Source organism: Fusarium solani, assembly GCF_023522795.1.
Source record: "Fusarium solani strain SB1 chromosome Unknown bctg00000011, whole genome shotgun sequence".
In the NCBI taxonomy this organism is placed as follows: Eukaryota; Fungi; Ascomycota; class Sordariomycetes; order Hypocreales; family Nectriaceae; genus Fusarium; species Fusarium solani.
The window spans coordinates 728,383-748,742 of record NW_027072149.1 but is presented as its reverse complement, the minus strand read 5'-3'; the positions used below and the strand labels follow the sequence as shown (position 1 = coordinate 748,742).

The 20,360-nt window shown below is 50.6% G+C and overlaps 9 protein-coding genes across 9 annotated transcripts; 7 read left to right on the top strand and 2 right to left on the bottom strand.

Annotated features, from left to right (window-relative positions):
• Positions 1 to 59: 59 nt before the first annotated feature.
• Positions 60 to 1,983, top strand: MRS44_015280 (uncharacterized protein; the record flags this gene model as incomplete). Its single annotated transcript, XM_046282667.2, has 2 exons — positions 60 to 171; positions 224 to 1,983. 2 exons carry the CDS (start codon positions 60 to 62, stop codon positions 1,981 to 1,983), a joined length of 1,872 nt encoding a protein of 623 aa, XP_046126212.2.
• Positions 1,984 to 3,095: 1,112 nt separating this feature from the next.
• Positions 3,096 to 4,358, top strand: MRS44_015279 (uncharacterized protein; the record flags this gene model as incomplete). The annotated part of the gene is made up of 1 exon (XM_046277597.2): positions 3,096 to 4,358. The coding sequence occupies one exon, from the start codon at positions 3,096 to 3,098 to the stop codon at positions 4,356 to 4,358; it is 1,263 nt and encodes a 420-aa protein (XP_046126211.2).
• Positions 4,359 to 4,612: 254 nt separating this feature from the next.
• MRS44_015278 (uncharacterized protein) lies at positions 4,613 to 5,536 on the bottom strand (the record flags this gene model as incomplete). Its single annotated transcript, XM_046280306.2, has 1 exon — positions 4,613 to 5,536. One exon carries the CDS (start codon positions 5,534 to 5,536, stop codon positions 4,613 to 4,615), a length of 924 nt encoding a protein of 307 aa, XP_046126210.2.
• A 2,136-nt stretch (positions 5,537 to 7,672) lies between these two features.
• On the top strand, positions 7,673 to 9,257 carry MRS44_015277 (uncharacterized protein; the record flags this gene model as incomplete). The annotated part of the gene is made up of 8 exons (XM_046271607.2): positions 7,673 to 7,849; positions 7,900 to 8,054; positions 8,104 to 8,297; positions 8,344 to 8,451; positions 8,504 to 8,713; positions 8,768 to 8,864; positions 8,921 to 9,000; positions 9,049 to 9,257. The coding sequence occupies 8 exons, from the start codon at positions 7,673 to 7,675 to the stop codon at positions 9,255 to 9,257; spliced, it is 1,230 nt and encodes a 409-aa protein (XP_046126209.1).
• Positions 9,258 to 9,892: 635 nt separating this feature from the next.
• Positions 9,893 to 11,305, top strand: MRS44_015276 (uncharacterized protein; the record flags this gene model as incomplete). Its single annotated transcript, XM_065619141.1, has 8 exons — positions 9,893 to 10,131; positions 10,180 to 10,221; positions 10,270 to 10,336; positions 10,390 to 10,417; positions 10,482 to 10,494; positions 10,545 to 10,634; positions 10,678 to 11,020; positions 11,072 to 11,305. The coding sequence occupies 8 exons, from the start codon at positions 9,893 to 9,895 to the stop codon at positions 11,303 to 11,305; spliced, it is 1,056 nt and encodes a 351-aa protein (XP_065475213.1).
• Positions 11,306 to 12,102: 797 nt separating this feature from the next.
• MRS44_015275 (uncharacterized protein) lies at positions 12,103 to 13,749 on the top strand (the record flags this gene model as incomplete). The annotated part of the gene is made up of 4 exons (XM_065619140.1): positions 12,103 to 12,541; positions 12,592 to 13,012; positions 13,064 to 13,355; positions 13,405 to 13,749. 4 exons carry the CDS (start codon positions 12,103 to 12,105, stop codon positions 13,747 to 13,749), a joined length of 1,497 nt encoding a protein of 498 aa, XP_065475212.1.
• A 128-nt stretch (positions 13,750 to 13,877) lies between these two features.
• Positions 13,878 to 14,840, bottom strand: MRS44_015274 (uncharacterized protein; the record flags this gene model as incomplete). Its single annotated transcript, XM_046277596.2, has 1 exon — positions 13,878 to 14,840. One exon carries the CDS (start codon positions 14,838 to 14,840, stop codon positions 13,878 to 13,880), a length of 963 nt encoding a protein of 320 aa, XP_046126206.2.
• A 345-nt stretch (positions 14,841 to 15,185) lies between these two features.
• Positions 15,186 to 16,385, top strand: MRS44_015273 (uncharacterized protein; the record flags this gene model as incomplete). Its single annotated transcript, XM_065619139.1, has 1 exon — positions 15,186 to 16,385. One exon carries the CDS (start codon positions 15,186 to 15,188, stop codon positions 16,383 to 16,385), a length of 1,200 nt encoding a protein of 399 aa, XP_065475211.1.
• An 880-nt stretch (positions 16,386 to 17,265) lies between these two features.
• Positions 17,266 to 18,509, top strand: MRS44_015272 (uncharacterized protein; the record flags this gene model as incomplete). Its single annotated transcript, XM_046277595.2, has 4 exons — positions 17,266 to 17,412; positions 17,459 to 17,873; positions 17,920 to 18,224; positions 18,276 to 18,509. 4 exons carry the CDS (start codon positions 17,266 to 17,268, stop codon positions 18,507 to 18,509), a joined length of 1,101 nt encoding a protein of 366 aa, XP_046126205.1.
• Positions 18,510 to 20,360: the final 1,851 nt, after the last annotated feature.

The following is a 20,360-nucleotide window of genomic DNA, read 5'->3' as shown; positions in this document are numbered from 1 at the left end:
TCGAGTCTTGGTTTCTTTGGACTTGGCAGTGCATAGCGAACTGGCCTGGCTGTTTCGACATGCTCATCTCTCGAGGCACTGCTTGGGTCCTCGCCGCCTTCTTGGCTATTGCCAGCCCTGCGGACTCCAAGGGTTTGGCTGATATCGATCATGTCATCCTGTTCATGCAAGGTTGGTCCTTTGTTTCTATCATTTATTGGCCTCTTATCTAACCATGCGGTAGAAAACCGTGCCTTTGACCATTACTTTGGTACTATGGCCGGCGTTCGTGGCTTTGCAGACCCCAACGTTCAGTACAACAACGGAGTTCCAGTCTGGAAACAGCTGGTAACTCCTAACCTTAGCAAGGACACTGACTACATCACTCCTTGGTACCTGAACTACCTCGGAGGAACATGGCCAGAAGCTACTCAGTGCATGTCTGCTGGATCCAATGGCTGGGATGCCAACCAAGCTGCCTTGAATCACGGTGCCAACGACCACTGGGCTGTCAACAATACTCCCTACAGCATCGGGTACTACAAGAGGGAGGACCTGCCTGTTCACTTTGCCTTGGCTGAGGGGTGGACCATCGGCGACATGTACCAAGAGTCAGTCATTGCCTCTACAAACCCCAACCGTGTCATGTGGGTTAGCGGCTCCATCAACGTCCCCGGATCTCCCCAGACCAAGGATGAGGGCGGTTACCCTTATATCGACAACAATGAGACTCCCGGTTGTGATAAGGATGGCATCAACTGCTACCCTCTCAAGTGGAAGACCGTTGCTGAAAAGTACGAGGAGGCCGGCGTTTCTTGGAGCGTGTACCAGGACGCTGACAACTTTGACGACAACCCCTATGCCTGGTTTGAACAATTCCAAGACGCAAACAAAGGATCTCCACTCAACGCAAAGGGCATGAAGGGATTGTCACTTGACACCTTTTATGCCCAGGCTGCCAACGGAACTCTTCCTGAGGTTTCTTACATCGTCGGGCCTATGCAACTTTCAGAACATCCTCCGTACTCGCCCAACGACGGGTCCTGGCTACAGCGCAAGATTGCTGAAGCTGTCATCAACTCGCCAAAGTACTCCAAGACAGTTTTGATCGTCTCCTACGATGAGACAGGCGGTTGGGCCGATCACGTCAGCCCGTATCATTCTCCAGACGGAACCTCCGGGGAATGGCTCGAAGATCCGTACGGTGAAGCCGGCCGCACGCCCGCGGGCCCCGGTTTCCGCGTGCCATTCTACATCATCTCGCCATTCACTCGGAACGGCGGAGTCTACACTGAGCACTGCGATCACACCTCACAGTTGATGTTTGTCGAGAAGTGGCAAGCTGCCAAGGGTCGGGATGTCAGGACGGATGAGATTGTTCCATGGCGTCGCGAGAACATGGCTGACCTTGTAAACGCATTCGACTTTGAGAACCCAGACTACAGCGTACCGAATCTTCCGGATGCTCCTGAGCCGCACAAGAACAGCAAGGGTGAGTATGATGGTTCGTCATACTGCGCTTCTCAGTACGGAAATGGACGGCCTTCCGTACCTTACACTGGAGATGGAAAAGTCGATGACACCAAGAGTCTCGCCGAAAAGGGTTTCAAGAACGTTCGCGGTCAGCTCACAGAGGGTCGCACTCTTGTTCTTGAGACCTTAGGTCAAGCTCTGAGTGTCTCCTCACGCGGAAGAGCTGTCGGACTGAGTGCTGCCACCCAGAACCACGACAATGTCGAGCAGGGCTGGGTCATCCACGCAGTCGAGGTCGGCGGCGATGAGTTCACTATTAGTTCTGCCAACAACAACCTCTATATCTGCGACAAGTTGAGGCTTTGCAAGGACTCTAACAACGCCATTGTCTTTGTTGTCGATTTCGAGCCGAGCAAGGGGTATTCGTTCAAGGCCAAGGAGAAGGGACAGTACCTGGCTGCTGGAAGGAGAAAGCAGCTCAATTGGCAAAAGAGCCAGGCTTTCTGGAATGTTTTCAGTGTCACTTACTAGTTTCCCAATTGCCTTGGATTGGACGGGCCGTACGGGGTTACCCGCCAAAGGTCGTCATCGCCACAGCTCGGTAGTTGACAGCCTTACCAAATAGGAAGTTCCTGGAGGCCTCGTCGTGTCCATCTGCCGCAATACAGGGTAATTTCGGACCTCATCTCTCTCGCAATCTCATCTAATAGGTTTAATTCTGCCTTGCCGTTTTCTCGCCAGATCACGAAGAAAGCAAACGCCATGGGCGCATCTGATTGGTTGACTCGTAACTATGTGATCCGCCAAACCGGCAAAGACGGCCACGGCCGAGTTGTTGGCATTAAAGTTCGTCCCCGATTCGTGCTCCCGTAGGGCCGCGCCACTTTTTGGCCTTTACGTTTGAGCCCGCGGAGCCCGAGTCAGCAGGGAAAATGGCCGAGTCTCGAACTTGAGGGTTTGGGTGCACGCACGCGCGGCTCATCTTCTGCCCGCGTTACGACACTCGTTGTGCCAAACATGTCCAAAATACATGCTGCCGTCCACTTTTTCCAGAAGGAGTTTCATGTATGAGTTGATGGTTTGAAGCCTCTAGAGATATCATGGCTGTCTCTGTTTCGGGCTCCCAGCCGGCACCACGCTGCCGGCTAGGGCTGAAGCCATCAGCACGATGCCATTCTTCCGAGCACCTAATTTCCACATTTATCGTACTTCGTATTCACAAGGCGTAGCTTACCTTAGTCTACACGAGTCTACAGTGCGTCTCTCGTAGAAAATGCTCCCTTCGTAGACAGCGATTGCGCGGCCCCGACCTCCAATCAAAATGCCCTCCTGACGGTGTCCGTGGCCACCGAGTCCGTGGCTATTTTTGCACAGCCACCAGCATCGATATGCGCAAGACATCAGATGCTTGACAGTATGGGTGCCGTACTTCCGATCTCATACCTGGCGCCAAGCCAGGCGTCTGCCTTCCGCCTGATCAAGAGAAGAGATATAACTGTCCGAGGGCCCCCTATATGGGGTGCCGAACAGCAGGTAAAGTGTTTTAGCATCTCGACTCGTCATTCCTTTCCATCTCAGCCTTTGTCTCCTTTCCATCTAGCATCTCCTTTCTATTCCAATACCTCACCATGCGCGGGTCCAGCATGCAGTCTTCTTCTTCCTCTCTCACCTGTGAAGGCTGTTCCCAGCTGGACACACCCAGACTATCAACATCTCCCTCTTCAACAACTCAAGTATGCGACGAAACCATCATTTCTCGAACCTACTATGCCGCTTGCGATCTATTCCACTTAGACTCCGGTTCTACTCCCACAGATGATCACAGTATCAACAATCCCGTGACGGTCTTCGATGAAGCATACCACCTCCACGCTCGAACCGCTCACATGGGCATTCTCGACCCTGCCTACAAAGTCTTTACCAGCCACCAAGGCCTGGGCGCTTTACTTTACAAGCTCCAAGCCCGCACCGCTGTCGTTGCGGGGGACCCCTTATGCACAACTGAGCACCGGACACCCCTCCTAAAGGAATTTGCCATCTTTCGTAAGGGACAAGGGCTTGGCATTGCATTTGTCGGCGCCAGCGAGGACTTTTCCCTGTACGCCCAGCAACAAGGATGGACAACACTACGCTTTGGTCATGAACGAGTCATCAACCCTCTCACTAACAAAGTGTTGCGGAACCAAGCAAGCAAGCGCATGATCAGCCAAAATAGAATGCTTCTCGACCCTAAGAGGGGTGGTACATCGATAAAGATATACTGCCCCAGTGTCACTGGTGTCGATGCTTCATTGGAATATCGGCTACAGCAGCTCTACGACGATTGGCGACTCGAGAGGAACAACAAGTGCGGGAAAGACTTGCAGGCCTTTGTCACTATTTATGATCTCTTTTCATACCCAGCTTTAACACTATTTCTTTACACCACTGACAAAGATGGTTCCATCACCGGGTTCGCAACTCTAAGGGCACTCGGAGCCCAAAACGGATTTCATATCGACCCATTTATCGCCTCCTCTACTGCACCTCGTGGAATTACCGATCTACTCATCGTCACCGCCATGCAACTACTCAAACATGCCGAGATTGGCTACTTGAGCCTAGGCTTCGAGCCAGCTTCCGATATTCAGGAAGTGCATGGACAAACCAAGTTTGAGTCTTGGGTCTGGAAACAGGGTTACAACCGCGTTATCAAGTCGGTTCCCGTGACGGGCAAGGCGGCATTCTTCAACAAGTTCTATCCTGAGGATTCACTCAGCTCAGATTTATTCATTTGTGTTCCTGGTCGGGGTATCCCAATTCGTGGATCACTTGCTCTTATGCAGTTCGCCAACATGAATGTGTGGCAACTACTTACTCACAAGAAGGGGAAGCATAAGGAACCTCAAACTGCATCATCTTCATAGCGTCATAGTTTTCTTTGTTGTATCATAGAGTGCATTTAGACTTTGGCAAGCAGGATATGGAACGCAAGGGAGTAAGATAGGGCATCTTTATGGAATAGACGGTCTGTTAAGTGTAACATATATACTGTTTTCAAGCAATCTCTTTCGCTCATACCGAAATCAGTGAAACTACCCTCAGCGCCATCGCGAAACTATGTGCTCCCCAAGACAACTATACACCTCCGCGTAAACTCCTCTAACCTAAGCCATCGATTTTAAGTTATAGCAACAATCACACCAGCGCTTGCTCCACCCGACGATGATCCTGCCGCAAGTCTCAACCTTTCCAGTTCGGCGACACCACTGATGACGATCTCATCCAGCTGAGCTTGACTCAGTCCCGGCTTCTGAATCTCAATGCCTCCGCCTTGACGCTTCTGGCTGCCCGGACCTTTCTCCAGTCGGTAGGTGGCTAGAACGCTACCTCCACTCTCCAGGATGAGGTTTCCGCCGCTTGAGAAACAGCCGCCGCCGTTCTTTTGCCATGTAAGATAGCCTAGACCCGTATTGCTAGGGAAATCCTTCTTGAACTTGACGAATGAGTTTCCAAGGTTCATGTCCACCTTGCTTGAGAATGAATGGTAGGTGAGAGTTCCGCATGGAGGTCCGTTGTCGCCGCGCATGACATGGACGGGTCCAGCTCCTGAAGACTTGAAGCCAAAGTTGAAGGTGTAGACGGTTTGGCCCGTGTTTGAGTCCACCACATAGTACACCCTATCGCCTGCTGCTCTGACTTGGAGAGACATGGGAGTGCAGGAAGGCCCTTGGCTATATCCTTGTTGTTGTTGCTGGGGTTGAGGTGGGAACCCATTGGAGGGGTGGTGATTATAGGAGCCCTGAGGAGGACCCTGCTGGTATCCATGTTGAGGAGGGCCATTGTACTGTTGAGGGTATTGGTTGGCGGGTGGCCACTGTTGGGGAGGAGGTTGACCGTAATAAGAAGGGGGGCCATTCTGAGATTGCCAGTCTTGTTGGTATTGCTGGCCACCGTATTGTTGATCCGGGTATGGGGGCTGTTGCATTGGAGGCTGGGAATATCCGCCGTTGTATGGGGGAGCGGGAGAGTTGCTGTTGGAGTGCGAGGATGAGAGGGTTGAAAGGAACCCCTTGACGTGGTCGCCAAGAGAACGGTCTGTCATTTTGAGAGGTGAAGATTGGTGAATAACGGGTAAGAGTCTGATGGAGATTGAAGTCGAGGGGAGTATCCGAGGCCATACTACGTAGTAGTTATACCTGCCACTGAAGACCCTCCCGCCATCATTCTTGACCCTTGAATACTTCTGGCGCTCGATTCCACCGCTTTGGGCTTAGCATGCTGCACTCAGCCTTGAAGGTGGACCATTGACATCACCACCTGAAGTCGTTGCCCAGTGCTTATTTCAGGGCGGGACATGTCATTGGCTAGCGCCTCATTTCGCATCTCACCAGCAGGCTCAGGGATCCGACGTGGTTGTGGCTGAAACCAATAACCTGCTGTTCTCGGTCTCCACAGTTGCAGCCCTGCGGTCATATTGTGGCTCGCGCCGTGCGGCTGAAGCGCTGGTCCTGCGGGATCCCCATTGCCAAGTGATCCTCAGCGTAAGCTCGAGAGTGTCACATCAGTAAAGGGACCAATGAAGTTGGTGGTGAAGACATCTTTGCAAAAGGAGCCGCTATTATCACCCGACGGGCAGGGAGAAATAGTCTTGGCATAATCAGCTGTCAGAGTTGAAAGCACACCGTGATGGAGAAAGAGGTTCTAACGATAAGGTATGCAGGAACTGTGAGTAGATACTACAAACTGAGATGGTAATAAACATCTCGAGTGCTTTTGTCTCCACACAGACGTTTGAGTATTGATGTTGATCATGAAAATATAGTAGTAGTTTAGATAGAGTAAATACGGGGTGGTCGATATGGAGGCCTAGGGTAGGTAGGCAAATTCTTAAAGTCGTGATGGATCGAATCATATCTCGGACTGGGCCCCACGAGAAGAAGCACAGTTTTGAGACCATTGTTGGCATTCTAGCATACTTAACCTTGCATGTTATCATTGAAATACAATATTGGCTCTATTATAGACACGCCTTTCAACGGTGTTGTTCTCAAAAGAGAATTTGTCACTTGCAACATCATAACTCGCATCCATCCATGGATGGAACAGGACTGGAAATCATGGCTGAATCTCCACCACCACGGTCAAGGCCAGAGAGCTGGAAACCCCGCTCCGCGGGCGTGAAGCGTCTTGAGCATTTGATCCTCTCCACAACAGATCTCTAGCACATACGACCACATCTGCTAGAAAGCTCGGGATCCCGTCCGATCTCCCATCGATAACCTAGCAAGAGTTGGATTAGTAGCTAGGTCGGTGACGACTAGCGAATCCCCAATGTTGTATGTTGTTTATTTTTGGCCAAAATGTCTTTTTGTCTGCAATGAAGCGACGAATGCATGCATCTGGGTGCTGGTGATCGTCTGAGCGAGTAGACATTCTCGGTTGGAACATCAGGTCCAACTTGGGACAGCAATTGAAGGGATCTTGCATAGTGTGGTAGAACAATTGATTAGAATCGGGACATTTGAGACAGACATTGAGAAAGTACAGTAGAGAATACGAGCATGATAGAATGGCCAAGGGTTGCACTTGTTCTGGAGTGAGCCCAGCGAGTCACACAGATCGTCACAATTTGAGTCAAGGGCAGACCTACTTGAAACCCTCCGTTAAGCTGCGAAGATCATTATCAAAGAACAGACGATCCATATTCTTTGTGTCATGCGCGGTTATTGCTTAATGTTACATGCCGTCTATTTCTCGGATGTTTTTCCGGTTTGGTTTGTTTTCCGATCCCAACTTTTCCGAGCCTTGTGCGGAGGTTACGGCTTCCTTTGGCGATGTTCATGCCACCGCGTGAAGTAAACAGACAATTGAGGGCTGCAAAATAGTATTTTAAGAATATATATGCTTCTTGAGCCCGCAATTGATTGATAAACAATTGCATGTCCAAGACATATGATGTAATCTCGTAGGACAAATCCTGAGGTCTAAAACCCTAGCTCCCGATGTATCCCCCGCACCTCACGCCAAGGTTGCACCATCATACGATACCCCGGACTCGCAGTGACTAGGTTTGACTCTGACGTCCCGGCAGTTGCCAAAAAGCCTGTAAAACAACTCAAACGATCGACAAGGTTCGATGCCGTCTGCGAGAAAGGGCCGTGAACCGCCGAGGCGGGGTAAGGATGGATATAAAGAGGCCGAGTCGGCGAGAAAGTCGCGCTTCTTCAGCTCTACCACCATGGCTGTTTCGGTTCTTACTCTTGCTGTTCTTGGGCCTATTGGCTTGGGTCTCTTTCACCATGTTGAGGCCAAGGCGGCTGTAAGGCCGTTGCCAGATGCGGCACAGGTGATCGACCAGAAGAGCTTCCTTGTCTTGGACAATATCCCGGCACCAAAGGAGTTTCTCGCAACCAAGGTGAGGATCATGCTATACTTGCAATGATATAGCGAACTCACGGATGATAGGAATTCACATGGCCTGGGGTCACGCAAAAATCCCTCAGTGAACGACCCTTTCACGTCTATGACCCCGAGTTCTACGACATCATTGGAAGTGACCCCTCTTTGACATTGCTCTCTACTTCAGATAAGGACCCTATCTTTCATGAAGCTGTCGTGTGGTCAGTAAAGCACATCAATCTAATAGAGGAGTTAATCTCACATCTTCAGGTACCCTCCTACCGACGAGGTCTTTTTTGTCCAGAATGCTGGCGATCCCGATGCTGGGACGGGTCTTAACAAATCATCTGTCATTCAGAAGATTTCTCTTGCAGATGCCGAGGCCTTGAGGAATGGCTCGCACGAGGCGAGCGAGATTAAGATTACCATTGTGGACTCGAAGCCACAGGTCATCAACCCCAACGGTAGGTGAGATGAGATCATTCAGAACACATATTCATCGGTCGATAGGTGGCACAAACTACAAGGGCCAAATCATCTTTGCTGGTGAAGGCCAGGGAGATAAGATCCCCTCTGCTCTCTACCTTATGAACCCCGAGAAGCCATACAACACTACGAGTAAGCAGACCTCTGCAGAGTGACATGGCGGTCTTACTGATGTACTTCTAAGCCCTCGTCAACAACTTTTTCGGTAGACAGTTTAACTCTCTCAACGATGTTTCCATCAACCCTCGGAATGGCGACATTTACTTCACGGACACCCAGTACGGCTATTGGCAGCATTTCAGACCCGAACCTGGTTTGCAGAACCAGGTTTACCGTCTCAACGTGGAGACCGGAGCAGTGACTGTAGTTGCTGATGGCTTTGTATCTCCAAACGGTTAGACAAGTGACTAGTGCCTAGGTAACTCTGTTGCTGATTTGCGCTTGACAGGCCTCACCTTTTCTCCGGATGGATCCTATGCATATGTCACAGACACAGGACTGAGCCAAGGATTGTTTGGGCAGAATTACACGCGGCCCGCTTCCATGTAAGTGAAAACGAAGGACTAAATGCGAAAAGCGGTCGGAGACTCATTGTCGACAGTTACCGCTTCGACGTCCAAGAGGACGGTACGTGGGAGTATCGCAAAACATTCGCATACGCTTCATCACGTCTACCTGACGGTTGGTTTAGTCCCTCGCCTAACTTACTTAATGCTGACTTGAATGTAGGAATCCACTGCGATTCGAAAGGAAACGTGTACGCAGGCTGCGGAGATGGCGTCCACGTCTGGAACCCCTCTGGCAAGTTCATCGGCAAGATTTTTACCGGCATCAACGCCGCCAACTTCCAGTTCGCTGGCGACGGTCGGATGATTATCATGGGAAGAACTAAGCTGTTCTATGCTACACTTGAGGCTTCAGGGGCGCGTCTAAACTGAGAAGGAATCCCTTTCGTTGAAACTTGACGTTTGCAGACATTTCTATGGGGATGTCTACGAACTTGATGTTTCAAATGACAACTGACCATCATAATATGATTAATATTCCTTGTCTACGCTATCTTAGAAGTTTATATGACGAAATACGCTATAACCAGTGAAGCGAGCTCGTTCTCAGTCTATTACCACCGTCTTCAAGCAAAATCCCCTCTTTCGGGGAGTCGGAAGGCCCGCAGGGTCCAAGACAAGGGTTTCCTGCTGTTGGTTATGTTTATCCCATGCATACAACGAGAAAAGAGCAAACAATAGTGGAATTTTGAGTTTGAACCCTTGGCTTTGGGTTCTTGTGCCGCCAATAGGAAACCAAGCCGCGTCTTGATCAGCAGTTTCCGTCCTGCATGACCACCAACACATCACAGTCGCCATTGTACTACCGGTATACGCGTTTTATGCTCACTTTGCGCATGACTCTGCAGCCAACAACGAAGCGTGCATATTATTAAGCTCTTGCTATAGGCTGATTGTGAAGTGACTGTTGGTGTTGTTGGCTGTTGATATTTCTTGTTCCCCTCATCCCTCTCGGGGCTTCCTTGACCTCAGTCTCTGTTTTGGACATTTCCCTTAAACTTTGAACAATGGTGGACACGACATCTCCGGTAGCGGCATCGTCGCCAAAGTCTCAGAAATCGGACACGCCGCCAGCGGCCGATGCGGCCCCAATCGAGGTTGGGGATGATAATCCCGCCGACGATGGAGACTCGGCCCTTGGTACCGAGGCCAGCAGCTCCTCGGCGTCTATCAGCTCGAGCATCCTGGACTACAGGACGATGCACGGGAGGACATATCATTCCGAAAGAGGGACTGCTCAGTATTGGTATGGAGTCTGGAGGTTGGCGGTTTTCGGCCTACTGACTTCGTGAAGGGCACCTAATGATGCACTGCAGAATGAAGTCATGGATATTCAGTAGGTACCCGAGAACTCATATCCAATGCTTGCAGCTAACTTTGATAGTCACCACCTTCTGACAATCGCTTCTGAAGATAAGCTCCATCACGCGCCGATCAAAAAGGATATTGAAGTAAGCCTGGTCTTTATGTCTCGAGAGTGAAGAATTATCCTAACTAGCCATAGAAAGCCCTGGATGTTGGAACTGGTACTGGTAAGACTTTATTCCTAGAATCATATCCCGGTCACAATTGCTGAATATTCTCTTTGGGATGTAGGAATTTGGGCCATGTGAGTCTTCGGGTCTCAACCTCGATAGGAAAGATGGCTAACTCTCTCAGCGACTTCGCCGATGAGTTTTCCGCAACTGAAGTAATCGGAACAGATCTGTCTCCAATTCAGCCGTCTTGGGTCCCTCCCAACCTAAAATTGTAAGCCATCAAGATTGCGCAAGTCCCAGACTAACCAGGGCAGCGAAATCGAGGACTGCACCCAACCATGGACCTTTCGCCCCGACACCTTCGACTATATCCACATGCGCTACCTAGTAGGAAGTGTCAAAGACTGGAGTAGTCTGTTTGAGCAAGCCTTTCGCGCATGCAAGCCCGGAGGTTGGGTCGAAAGCTTCGAAGGCGTGCCGGTCATGCAGAGTGACGATGGCAGTGTCCCTGACGATAGTGCCATGGCCGGCTGGGGAAAGACGTTTATTGAAGCTGGCAGGAAGATTGGAAGGTCTTTTACGGTGGTTGATGATAACGTGCAGGAGGAGGGCATGACAGCAGCCGGGTTGGTCGACATTGAATCGAGGATCTTCAAGGTGGGCATTTCATCTCCTGGTTTAGGATATGCTGACTGGATTGGCATTTAGGTACCTATTGGGCGATGGCCCAAGGATCAAAACTACAGAAACATTGGCCTTTTCGCACAAGAGGTTCTAGAGGGGGATGTCGAGGGTCATGTTCTTCACGTGGCCGATCTCGCATGGGGATGGTCCAAGGAACAAGTGACGGTCTACTGTGCAAAGCTGCGAAAGGAGATTCGCTCTGGGAAACATCATCCTTATTATCGCATCAAGATTGTTTACGGTCGGAAGCCAGAATAGCGGCAGGGAGAGGCCACCTGTACATGAGGTTCTAGAGTGGATGGCAAAAGGGAGTCTAACAGAGAGTGATGGAAGTGAATGATGATGGCTGTTAAAATCTTGGCATTGTGCCCTTGTCCTTCCTCTACACGGAGAAGCGTCATTTGGTAAACCCCGCTAGTCCTAGTTCGCTTCGCTTATGCGATTGCATGGATATCAAGGCTCGTTTTGGTCGGGTTCAATGTTGAGTCAGACCAAAATGTGTCATGGTCCAAATCCATCATTTATAGCCAAACTCGCTTGGATATTAATCAAGAAACTCGCGTTTACATGTTGTCATGAACAACACTATCGATTCACCATCCAACAGGCCGAACGGTCGGCCAGAGGCCTGCGTGCCTTGTCGAAGGCGAAAGGTCGCTTGTGATCACGCCAGGCCCGTCTGCGGCCGATGCCATCGAGGAAGAAAAGAGGCCGAATGCCTGTATGCATCAGCAATTACAGCGTCATATTCTCTTCCCAATACTTCAACTGACAGGGTATCTGGCGAAGGGGACATTTCGCTTCCTGACACGCCCGCGACGGGGCCGACATTTTTCGGTTTCACTGGCCACACTGAGATCTTTCAAGAGACAAAGAATTACCTCTCCCAACTCCGAATATTCGACACTGACTTTGATGATGCAAGCATATCCGGCTCAACGTCACATTGCCGAGTCAAATTTCAGGAACTGTCACCCACGATTCGCCAGACTTGTCTTGCAATCTTGGGCTGTGTATTCGGCCCGACCTATCAGCAGCTACTGTTGCAAAACACGATGCAAAAGCCGACACCATTCTCGCATTTTGCGGTTCCCGTCATCGTCGACTCGCTACATACTGCTTTTGGACCCCATTCGTACAACCGAAAGCAAGACCTGGAACGCATCGCTGAGAGAATATGCAACAACACCAGCCGACCCTTACTCGACATTCATACCAGCCCAAAGTCATGGATGGATCAATTTTGTGGTCCCAACCTCAGATGGGAGTCACTGGGTCTCTTGTGGAGCACTTTGGCGACCTTGCCAGACGCTTTCAATACTCTCGAGGATGCTCAACTCAACACGACAGGAGTCAAGACACCACCTGCATCTGCCTTGTCATTCTTGGCACGATGCATTGAGTTGGCACAAAATTTCACCGAAGGAAATGACTTGTTGATTAACCTTTATCGTCTGAAGGAAACGTCCCAGTCGGGTATCACAGGCGACGCGAGTGAGTATGCGTCATGCCATCAATGGATAGTTGCTAACCATGTCCACCAGGCCTGATCTGCTGGGTAACACACGCAGAGGCAGTCGCCATGATGACGTACCTCGGAGGGCACGCGCAAAAGGATGGCCCCAACTACAAGCCTTCCTTGTGTTCAGAATACAAGCGACATCTCTTCGCCCAAGTCTTCAGCGTCGATAGACACGGTGTGGCATTTACAGGGCGTCCACCGCTGCTTCATCGTCAATACTGCACCACTCCCCTTCCTCTTGACTTGAGTGAAGAAGAACTTGTGGCTGATGAAGCTACATTCACGAACGCTGTCGCTGCATTGGATGCTAATGGCTGGAATACGCATGGAGGCATCTATGTGTCTACGTTTTGCCGGGCGCGTGTGATGATCATCTATGTTCTTGACGAGATTATGGAATTAGCTCTCAGTCCTGGAGCCAACCCAAGTCTCGAGTCACTGAGGTATGTTGTGTATGGTTCGAATCGTGGGATACAATGTGCTGACTGAAATAGGGCTCTCAAACAGCGCGAGATGGACACCATCTCACAATTCCCAGCCGGACTGGTCTATAACCCTCAAGACCTTGCCGACCCCAGCATCGACGCGGACATTCTTACCGTCAGAATGTTGCTTCAGATTACACACCTGCAGAACTTGTTTTTGCTGGAAAGGCTGCTGCTGCGGCACGGTGCTCCGGACGAGGGGGACTTGCTCATAACAACGTTTGAGATTGTGACTCTGACTCTTACTTTCTGGACGCAGAAAGATCGTTTCTCTCAAGTCCGTCGCTATTTCGAGTGGCTGGTACGTCCGCAGGAGCACAGTTTGATCGCTCTGACTAACAACGTCTTAGTTGATGGCTTTCGCCGCACCAGGAGGTGGAATCCTATGCCTCGAACTCCTACAACCAACCTTTCACTGGAAGCACCCCAAAGATGACCGCCTAACCCGCTCAAGTCTTGTCCAACAACTCAGCTTGTTGGTCGGCTTCTTTGACTGGGTTGGACCCTCGGCGCCAAATGCAGATCTCTGCGCCAACTGCAAGATTGTGATTCAGCGTGTGCTGGATTATCATCTTAACGACGCGATGGGCACTTTGGGTGTTTTGGAGGATTTTAATTCTGGGTTGACGGGGCCTATGAATTTCAACTTTGATCTGCTTAATACGTTTGATTGGCTGGATACGGGTTCGAGGTAGGGGGGTGTAGCAGAACAGATGGCTTGTTGTTTCTGTAGGCTCAGTACCTAATTAAAATGAATGTCCCAACCTCAATCTTCTTAATCTCCAAAGTCTTGACCACTCCTTTTCCCCTGTCAAGAGAGCAGCTAGGCCAATGGAACATGCTCCTTCAGCCAGTCATCCATAACCAAAGTCGCAGGATATTCCGGGTCACCAAGCTTGAGTAGTATCTGCATATGACCTTCAAACCACTCGCCCTCGAATACATGGAAGGCGACTTCAGTGCCCGCAGCAGTCAATGCAGCAGCGAACTCGGCCGCCTGTCTAATGTCGCCTTGCCTTTGAACATGCAGTAGCAGAAAAGCCTGGGCATTAGGACCGCGAGCGTGGTAAGTCGGCGACATGGCGCGCAGCCTCTCCGGATCGGAGCCGAGTCCGTAGGTCGCGTTTTGTGCCATTGGACCCGGGCTATCCATCATCTCGGCCAACGCATTGTAGTTGGAGCCATCGATCGAGATGACGGCTTGTATGGTGCGAATATCCACCCCTGCGCGATCCAAGTAACTTGTGTCAGTCCCCAGCAGGGTGACGACATGTGCTCCAGAGCTATGCCCCATCAAAATGACCCGTCCATCGTCAAATCCGAGTTCATCTGCATTCTTGGCCAGGAAGCCGACCGCGTTGGCTACCTCCTGCACCTGTTCTTCCACCTTGACTAGAGGAATGAGGGTGTAATTGATGGTGGCAAATGCGTACCCCTTGGTGAGCAAATGGTTGACTTTATCTGCTCCTATCGAGTCCAGGTGTGTGCCTACTCTCCAGCTCCCGCCGTGGACATACACGACAATTGGAGCTTTCGGTGATTTGGACTTCCAGAAGCGAAGATGCTGTGCATCACTGTCCCCATACGACATGTCGGTACCTCCAACGGGCTGATCTTCGTGCATCTGCAACATCAACTCTTCGACTCTGGCGGGAGAGATATCGTCTGATGTCTTTTGGAAAATGTCCAATCCCGTGATCTCGTTTCCTCTGGCTGCGATGGCGATGATTTCAGCATGGCTGCGCTCGGATGCGCCAGTGGAGGCAGTGTCTTGTTCGATAGACATTTTTGACCAAAATGAGCTTGCTTAGAATAGCAAATAAAGGCTTGTTAATAAGGTATGAACTCTATTGACTCGTGTGTTGTGCAAGGTGTCCAAACCATCACCTTCATCACTCGCATCAGCTTTTGTACACGCACGCACTAGGCACCGATTTAACATGACACACAAGGCACCGATTTAACATGACGCACAATGAATCATCGTGCGCTAACCGAAATAGGAACACGCGATGCGTACAAATAGTGAGACATCCAACGGCCCTTTTACTACAACAGAAACGACACAAACTCAACATTAATGGGCAGTTTACTCATCTCACATTTAATTCAAGACTTGCCCGACGCAAAGATGTCACCCTATTCCCTTTCTTCAATCCCCAAAGGCGTCTACGCTATCCCCGATGATCAACTAGATCTCCGATCGGACGCCGAGGTAGATGACACCATTAAAAGTCTCCGTCACGTCACATCGCCCAAAAACATCTGGTTCTTCTGGAACTCTGGCTACGATACTTTGCATCCATATGCCAAGCGTAACGTTCGCGCTTGGCATCGTCGCTTCTCAAAGAAGGGATGGGAGATTCGCGTCGTTGACCTCGATCCGACATCGACCGGTTACATTGGTAGCTGGATCGATCTAGAGGACTCTACTGTTGTGCCTGAAGCTTTCAAAAATGGCACTCTCGACGGCGAGTTTGCCAAGCAGCATTACTCCGATCTAGTGCGATTTCCACTGCTGCTACGATATGGCGGCGTCTACACGGATGTTGGGTTCATGCAGATTGGAGACCTTGACAGACTGTGGAACGAGACGATTGCAAACGCCGATAGCCCATATGAAGTGCTATCCTACAACGCTGACGGCCCTCGCAGCTACAGCTTGTTGAATTATTTCATCGCCAGTCTTCCCGGAAACGCGTTTTGGCAAGCCTGCCATGATCTGTTGCTGAAGCTGTGGAAGGGAAGGACCAACACCGAGGGGCTATACAAACACCCGCTCATCAAGGAACTGCCGTTAATGGGAGAGACCTTTACCGCAGCCGGACACGAGGAGATCAGTCGGCGGCTTACCGACTATATCATCCAAGGCCAAGTCATCACCATGGCCATGAGCACTGTCGACGAAGAACGAGGCTGGGATGGACCAGAATACACTTCAACAAAGATCTTTGCACCCGAGTACATGGTCGGAAGCCAGTTGATCAACGAATACACAAACTGGAACGGTCCCAAGGCGTTTGAACTCATGAGTCTCAAGCTCCCCGAACCTGGACAGCCGGAATCGGATGATCAGAATTTGGCTAGAGAAATCGTGGAAAACTGTCTGTCAAGAAGTTTTGGGTTCAAGTTGGCGCACGGTTTGATTGTGCAGGTCCTTGGAGAAACACTGGGAAGCTTGTGGAGGAAGAATGTGGGAAGTGATGTTGTCGAAGGGACGTATGCTCACTGGTTGAGATATGGCATTGAGAGGTGGAATCAGTATGACTTGCCCACGCCTGAGGCGTTTGAGAAGTTGGAGCCGGTCAAGAGAGGTTCACTACTGGGTTAGGCGCAGGTTACGGTACATGAAAAATAGAATGGCATAAAGAGTCATGCTTTGTGTCATTATCTTTGACCTTCCAGCATTGACCAGTTGCATGATCGTCTAAATAACGTGAGGATCTGTACGCTGGGAATCAAAGGGCCGCCACTGCGCTTCACGGGCAAATCCCGAGGCATTTGGCATTGGCAACATCGGCCATGAGGTTGAAATAGAACACCCAAAGAAAGCCAAGAAAAATCTATAAGCTTATCACTAGAAGCGCAGGGGATACGATGGCTAGTCTGTTTCACTCCAGACAAACAGTCCACTTTGGACAGAGAATACCACATGCTTAATTGAGAATCGCCCATCGATTAGTATCCCTCAAATCAAGATAGTCTGATCAATTTGCATTGATCATCCTACTAGGTCGATCAAACCCCGCTACAATGCCAAGATCCCCCAAAGTCCCCGTGAATCTTCTCGACCTGCCCGAATAGGCTCATGCCGATGCGGCCCGCAATGCAACGCTAGCTCTCCCGTATCAACATCCCGCGGCATAAAGGATCGTTCTGGAAGGTGAGGGAGCTTGTGTGGTTCAGCTTGGGTATTGCGTCAGTGGGATCTTTTGCAATGCCTAGGACCGCGTAGCTGTGATGTGACGGTGGCATGTAGTATGCTTAATGTTCCTCCTGCCGGATACGTGTAGCAAGCCGAGTCGGATGATGATGACGATTAATTCGTCCAATATTGCTTGCCTTCCTAAGGAAGAATCGTGATTCACAAGGCACAAGTATAAAATCACAAGGCACAAGTATCCCTGCCTCCCTGCTACGACTTCGAGTGATCGTCAGGCAATACTCGTCCCAAGACTTGGCATTTCTGGATCATTCGCTCTAAAATCATCATGCATCTGTCTCTCGCATTGGCGGCTCTCGTCGGCCTGTCGAGCGCTGTCGCGGTCCCACGTCCAGCGCCGCAGCTGTACAAGATCCAGCTCGCTCCCGATGACATTCGAACTGTCACTGAGGAAGAGAAGTGGGCACTCAGGGCTGTAAGTCTACACGCTAAAGCTCTATTCTTCTAGTTAACTTTTATAGGAACACAAGCACTTCATCGACATCACTGATCTTGACGAAGAGCCCCCCATCAGCCTCCAGGTCCTTGCCGGCTTCCCCACCGCTGTCTCGCAGCAGACTGCCGTCAACGCCCTCCTGCCCAAGCTAAGCCAGACCAGGCTTCGTGACTTCCTCACCACCTTCTCCAACTTTCAGAACAGATACTACACGGCTTCTTACGGCCAGCAGTCTGCTGAGTGGCTGTTGGGTCAGGTCCAGGCCATCATCAGCGCCAGCGGAGCTACCAATGTGAACGTCAAGACCTTTACGCATTCGTGGAGACAGCCGAGTATCATTGCTACTATTCCTGGCAAGAGCACTAAGACTATTGTTGTCGGTGCTCATCAGGACTCTGTCAACCTCTCAAACCGTGCCTCAGGCCGTGCTCCTGGTGCTGGTAAGTATTCTCATTCAAAGGCTAATAACGCTCTAACAAGTTGCAGATGATGATGGATCGGGCTCTGCCACTATCCTCGAGGCTTTCCGCGTCTTGCTTACCGACTCTCGCATCGCATCGAACCAGGCGGAGAACACTATCGAGTTCCACTGGTATGCCGGTGAAGAGGCTGGTCTTCTTGGCAGTGGTGCCATCTTCCAGCAGTATCTCCGCGAAAGCCGTGATGTCAGGGCTATGCTCAACCAGGACATGACTGGCTATGTCAAGCCTGGCTCCAGACAGGTTATCGGCGTCATCACCGACAACGTTGACGCTTCCTTGACTGCGTTCACCAAGAAGGTCATCACCGCTGTGAGTAACCCAATAAGATGAAGAACTAGGACTTTCGCTAACAGATCAAAGTACTCTACTCTTCCCGCTGTCGACACCAAGTGTGGTTATGGATGCTCCGACCACGCCTCGGCCACCAGAGTTGGCTATCCCTCGGCATTTGTTTTCGAGTCAACCTTTGATGACAGCAGCCCTTACATCCACAGTGCTCAGGATACCATCAGCACTGTCAACTTTGGCCATGTTGCCGAATTTGTCAAGGTTGTCATTGGCTTTACTTATGAGCTCGGATTTGCTACGCTGTGATGTAGGGTAGCTGTGCATCTTGACAAGAAAGCACTTGAAGGAGCATATCTTCTCTAGTGCCGCATAAGTAGGAGATAAAACTGCATTAGACTGCATATAGTACATCAAATATAACATTTATGCTTCGCATCTCGTTGATCCATCTCCGTCACGACCATATCTGTCTCATCTTTGAGCACATTGTAACCTCATGGATCCATCCACCTAAGCCACCCACCACTACGAACAAGCACTTTTGTCGCCCTCCACGTTATGGCCCTAGACCTTGCTAGAATTTCTTGCTTTTGTTCGGTACTTAACGACGGTATTGGACCGTTACAGAGAGCGGCTCAAGGCCATTGCCGAGACATGAAGCCACGCGTGACGCACGAGTGCAACCCATCAGATCAACAAGAGCTGAAATCAGAGTCGAAGTCTAGTATGAAGATGAGGCACTGATACATATAGAATGATAGAGTTTGCATGCCATGGTAGCCATACACCGTGTCTCGTTAGAAAAGGCCGAGCGCCAAACCCGCGCGGACGGCTCGTCAGACGCCGGCACACAGACGCCACCGGAGCGGCACGGCTCGGCAAGCGGATACCGTTTCTATCACAAATGAGCAAATTGTTGCATGGTGAATTTAGCGCATTGTGAATTTATAAGGTATCATCCGGACTTCCGAATTGCTGCTGATCACTTGAAACCCAACTCCAACTCCTGGTGGAGCTCGCGATTAACGAGGCATTTGTTTTCGTCAAAAAGCTTGTCTGGGGAATGGTCCTTGCACTGCAATACGGGGAGGATGAGCGTCAAGGATGAACAATGCGTCGGCAGATGTTGTGAGAGACAAAAGGCCGTGCTCTGAGACGAATGTACGTGGTATCAAGGCTGAGGAAAGGATCAAACGGAAGCTGCAGGACCTGCAACGTGTAAACAACTCTATCCATCACTCACCACTGTTTGACGTGACATGCGCGCTAACTCCTTCTCGTCGCAGACTCCGTGTCGCTTGTTAAGCAAAGACGTCATCCCCAGCCGGTAGATGCCGAGCTTAGGGGTTTCGCTTTGATTGCACAACCTTGGCTTTAGAACCAGGTTCCCCGGTTTCAGTCATATCTCATGTGCCAGGTGGATGCATGTTTTCCAATTTCAGTATTCAAATGCCGGGCGAGGATGTAAGGCTGGCCATGATGAAGGTTCATGCTGACTTGGACAGCCACTTGCAGATCATGGCGAGCCTCATTTTACGATCCGGACCGACGGCTTAACGCCTCAAAAGCGAGCCCGAGAATAGCTTCAACCTACCTTGATGGCATGTCCCGGTTCGCAAAAGCAAGCCTCGGCAGATGGGTTTCACCAATGTGTCTCGCCTACAGAGGCACCGCAGCTACCGTAATGTCACCCACGCATCAGGACCCTTGGTCTCATTCCGACTTAACCGAAAGAGGGACAGCCTTGTCGTTGGAGCAAACCTTCAACGGTTCCTCCCTTGCCGGGCCCTTCCCTGGCCTCACCCATTGGGCTTCAACGGCCGGGAATCCTTGTCATTCGAAGTTCTCTGCAGGCGCACTAACACTCCAAGCGAGAGGCCCCTGGCGATCCAACTTCTAGAGCAGCCTAGAAAAGTTTAAATAAATACAGCGCCAATGGAGTGACGCGCTGCCGGGACGCCAACTCTCAACGGCGCCCGCTGATTGATTGCAGTGTTACGTGGGCTCTCAAAGCCACTGGGTGCCAGGTCGGATTCAGTATGGCTTGGAGCGTACCGCGGCGCCCGCGGGATTTGTTGACGGAACTTTTATAAACTTTAAGAACATCAGGGCCCAAGTTGATTGTATCATAAAACCAGCTGGTCTCCCAGTCGTAGA